This window comes from Gavialis gangeticus, unplaced genomic scaffold (assembly GCF_001723915.1).
Source record: "Gavialis gangeticus isolate Ggan-Ray unplaced genomic scaffold, GavGan_comp1, whole genome shotgun sequence".
NCBI classification, from domain to species: Eukaryota; Metazoa; Chordata; order Crocodylia; family Gavialidae; genus Gavialis; species Gavialis gangeticus.
The window spans coordinates 15,653,875-15,654,424 of NW_017729024.1; the positions used below are offsets into that span (position 1 = coordinate 15,653,875).

Sequence of the window (550 nt, forward strand, 5' to 3'; positions counted from 1 at the left end):
GCTGCTGGGGGGAGGGGGGAGTATACGAGCAACCCCAAGCAGGACAGCAGGCCTCCCGCCTTTTTCAAAAACATTAAAGTCATTTGCAGATTTTCTTTTTTTAAGAAAAAAAAAAGGGGGGGGGGGGGTCACGAAAAAGCCAATCGGCCACATCAGAGCTTTGTCCCGGGAGCACCCAGCTCTGCCGAAGCGCATGGAGGCAGGGAGCCGCTCGGCCCAAAAACCCTAGGAAGAGGAGGAACTTCCCGAGAGCTCATCCCGCCCGCGGCTGGGACGGGCGTCCCTCGTGGCCGGGCGCGGCCCACTCCCGCACCCCGCGGGCCATTGTTGGCGCCGGCACCGCGGACTTCCCCGGGATCCGGGTGCGGTGGGAGGGCAAAACTTGCAGCCCGGCGCGGGCGCTGCCACGCACATCCCCCGGGCAGGCGGCACTCACTGGTTGGTGGGGGGCGCGGTGAGCGGGATGGCCACCTCCTCCTCCTCGTACTCGGGCCCGTCCAGCGAGTCGCCCTCGTCCGCGGCGCCCAGCGGCGGCGGTGGCGGCAGCGGC

At 67.5% G+C, this 550-nt stretch overlaps 1 protein-coding gene across 1 annotated transcript in view; it reads right to left on the bottom strand.

Moving 5' to 3' along the window:
• The window catches only part of RASA1 (RAS p21 protein activator 1), a gene marked incomplete at its 5' end in the record, with an annotated part of 115,640 nt that extends 115,094 nt beyond the window's left edge, over positions 1-546 (bottom strand). The window contains one exon of the mRNA XM_019518184.1: positions 437-546. Within this exon, the coding sequence (XP_019373729.1) occupies positions 437-546 (110 nt within the window). The remainder of the gene's footprint in view (positions 1-436) is intronic.
• Between the last annotated feature and the right edge of the window lie 4 nt (positions 547-550).